This window comes from Rutidosis leptorrhynchoides, chromosome 3 (genome assembly GCF_046630445.1).
Source record: "Rutidosis leptorrhynchoides isolate AG116_Rl617_1_P2 chromosome 3, CSIRO_AGI_Rlap_v1, whole genome shotgun sequence".
Classification (NCBI taxonomy): Eukaryota; Viridiplantae; Streptophyta; class Magnoliopsida; order Asterales; family Asteraceae; genus Rutidosis; species Rutidosis leptorrhynchoides.
Window position 1 is genome coordinate 157010900 of NC_092335.1, and position 2282 is coordinate 157013181.

Below are 2282 nucleotides of genomic sequence, written 5' to 3' on the forward strand. Positions count from 1 at the left end.
TTAGGTTTAGGTTCTCATGTTCTATATATTGGTGAGCATATGCTTTGTAATGGATCAACAAACATATCAATTCATATCGTTATACACCTATTCTCAAGTTATCATCGTATCAAGAGCCAAATAACCACAAAAAAAAAAATAAAAAAATAAAAAAATCATCCCCGTCATCAATCTAATCGTCACCAATCTAATCGTCACCAATCTTCAATTCTTTACTCAGCCGCTACCGATAAATTAAAAAGATAGTACCCAATCATCACCTAAGTCTTCACGTGGCCTTCTTCGTATATTAGACCATAGATAACGCAGGCGTATGTGTACCCAACCCGCCCACAAACGCCCCACAAACGCCCGGAATGGGGCGTTTGTGAGCGTTTGTGACGGGGCGTTTGTCTTGGAAAAACGCTGTGACAAACGGACGAGAAGAGCACGTGGCACGGTTTGATTGGTGGAAATTTCATAGCCGTTAGGTAGCCGTTGGTTTTTTTTTTTTTTTTTTTTAAATACACACTCTTTATTTTCATTTTTAACACACTTTTATTCACTACACACTCACATATATATAAAAGTTTATATATTTTCTTTGTTTTAGAAACAAAAAATATGGATTTTTTTGCCTTAAGTATCGATTTGTTATTCGATTCAACGTCGTCCGAAGAAGAGGAAGAAATCCAACCAATAACTCGTTTTCAAAGACAACCACGACGTTTTTTAAATAGAGATCGTGAAGCAGCGGGTCAATTATTGTGGAACGATTACTTTTGTGAAAATCCGACGTTTCCAGACGACATTTTCAAGAGACGATTTCGGATGCGTAAAGTTTTATTTCTCCGTATCAAAGACGGTATTCTTCAACACTCTTATACTCCTAATGCCCCCGATCATTTTACTTTTTTCCAACAACGTCCGGATGCACTTGGACGTCTTGGTTTCTCAACTATTCAAAAAATAACTTGCGCGTTACAGCAATTGTCGTATGGGATGACCGCGGATATATTTGATGAATATATTAAAATGGCGGAAAAAACGGGTTATGTTACTTTAAATAATTTTTGCAAGTGTATAATTGACTTATATGGGCGGGAATATTTGAGGAAACCTAATGCAACTGACATTGCTCGGTTGTACTCGGCGCACGAGGAGAATCATGGTTTCAAGGGAATGTTGGGTAGTATTGATTGTATGCATTGGACATGGAAAAATTGTCCCGTTGCATGGAAAGGTCAATATACGAGAGGTGATCACGGTCACCCGACGATCATGCTTGAAGCGGTTGCTTCATACGATATGTGGATATGGCATGCGTTTTTTGGGATGGCGGGTTCAAACAATGACATTAATGTGTTAAATCATTCTCCGTTGTTTGATTCCCTTCGTAAGGATAGAGTCGCACCTTCACCGTTTGAAGTAAACGGAAACCAGTATCCCTTTGGTTACTACTTGGCGGACGGGATATATCCCGATTGGACAACACTAATAAAGGGGTATACGACTCCTATTGAAGAGCCTAGAAAAAAATTTACTAAATTTCAAGCGAGTGCTAGAAAGGATGTTGAGCGTACATTTGGTGTTTTACAAGGTCGGTTTGCGATTTTAAAAACACCGGCACGAGTTATGAGTGTTAATAAGATGAGAAGGATAATGTATAGTTGTATTGTTATGCACAACATGATACAAGAAGATAACGGGTTTGCGTTAAGTACTTGGGAACAAGAATGGTTAGATAAACCCGAAAACCGGCCTCGTCGCAATATTCGGAGAAGGGTCAAAGATCGTCGATCACGAGAGAAAGAGATTCGCGATCGAGACGTGCACGATCAACTTCGTGAAGATTTAACGGCTCATATTTGGAACCTCCCGCCAAACTTTCGCTCGATGCATAACTAGTGTTTTTTTTAATAATGTATTGTAATGTTTTTTTTTTTTTTTTTTGGGTGTATTTTTTTTTATTGTAATGTTTTTTTTAAATAATTAATGTACTTTTGTCTAATTAATTTTATATTTTGTATTAAACAAAATAAAAAATAATTTAAAAACAATAAAAAAAAAGAAAAAAGGAAATGCCACGTCACAGGCTTACCAAGACAAAAGCCCCCCATTACAACTCCCCCAAAATGTCATGGCCTAGTCACAGTTTTTCCTCAAAAAGTGCAACTCTACCACTCCACGTCACAGTCACCATTATCTATGGTCTTATTTATCCTCTACTTTGTTGAGCATGCAACACGTATACAACAAATACACAACACGAATTGATGTTATTTGTTTTCCTTTTTTGTTAA

At 37.3% G+C, this 2282-nt stretch overlaps 1 protein-coding gene across 1 annotated transcript; it reads left to right on the forward strand.

Annotated features, from left to right (window-relative positions):
* The first annotated feature begins 603 nt into the window (after positions 1 to 603).
* LOC139900524 (protein ALP1-like) lies at positions 604 to 1887 on the forward strand. Its single transcript, XM_071883291.1, has one exon. The coding sequence runs from the start codon at positions 604 to 606 to the stop codon at positions 1885 to 1887; it is 1284 nt and encodes a 427-aa protein (XP_071739392.1).
* The last annotated feature ends 395 nt before the right edge of the window (positions 1888 to 2282 follow it).

Bases quoted from the DNA above. Each gene is read 5' to 3' on its own strand.
- LOC139900524 (XM_071883291.1), top strand. From the start codon at position 604: ATGGATTTTTTTGCCTTAAGTATCGATTTGTTATTCGATTCAACGTCG.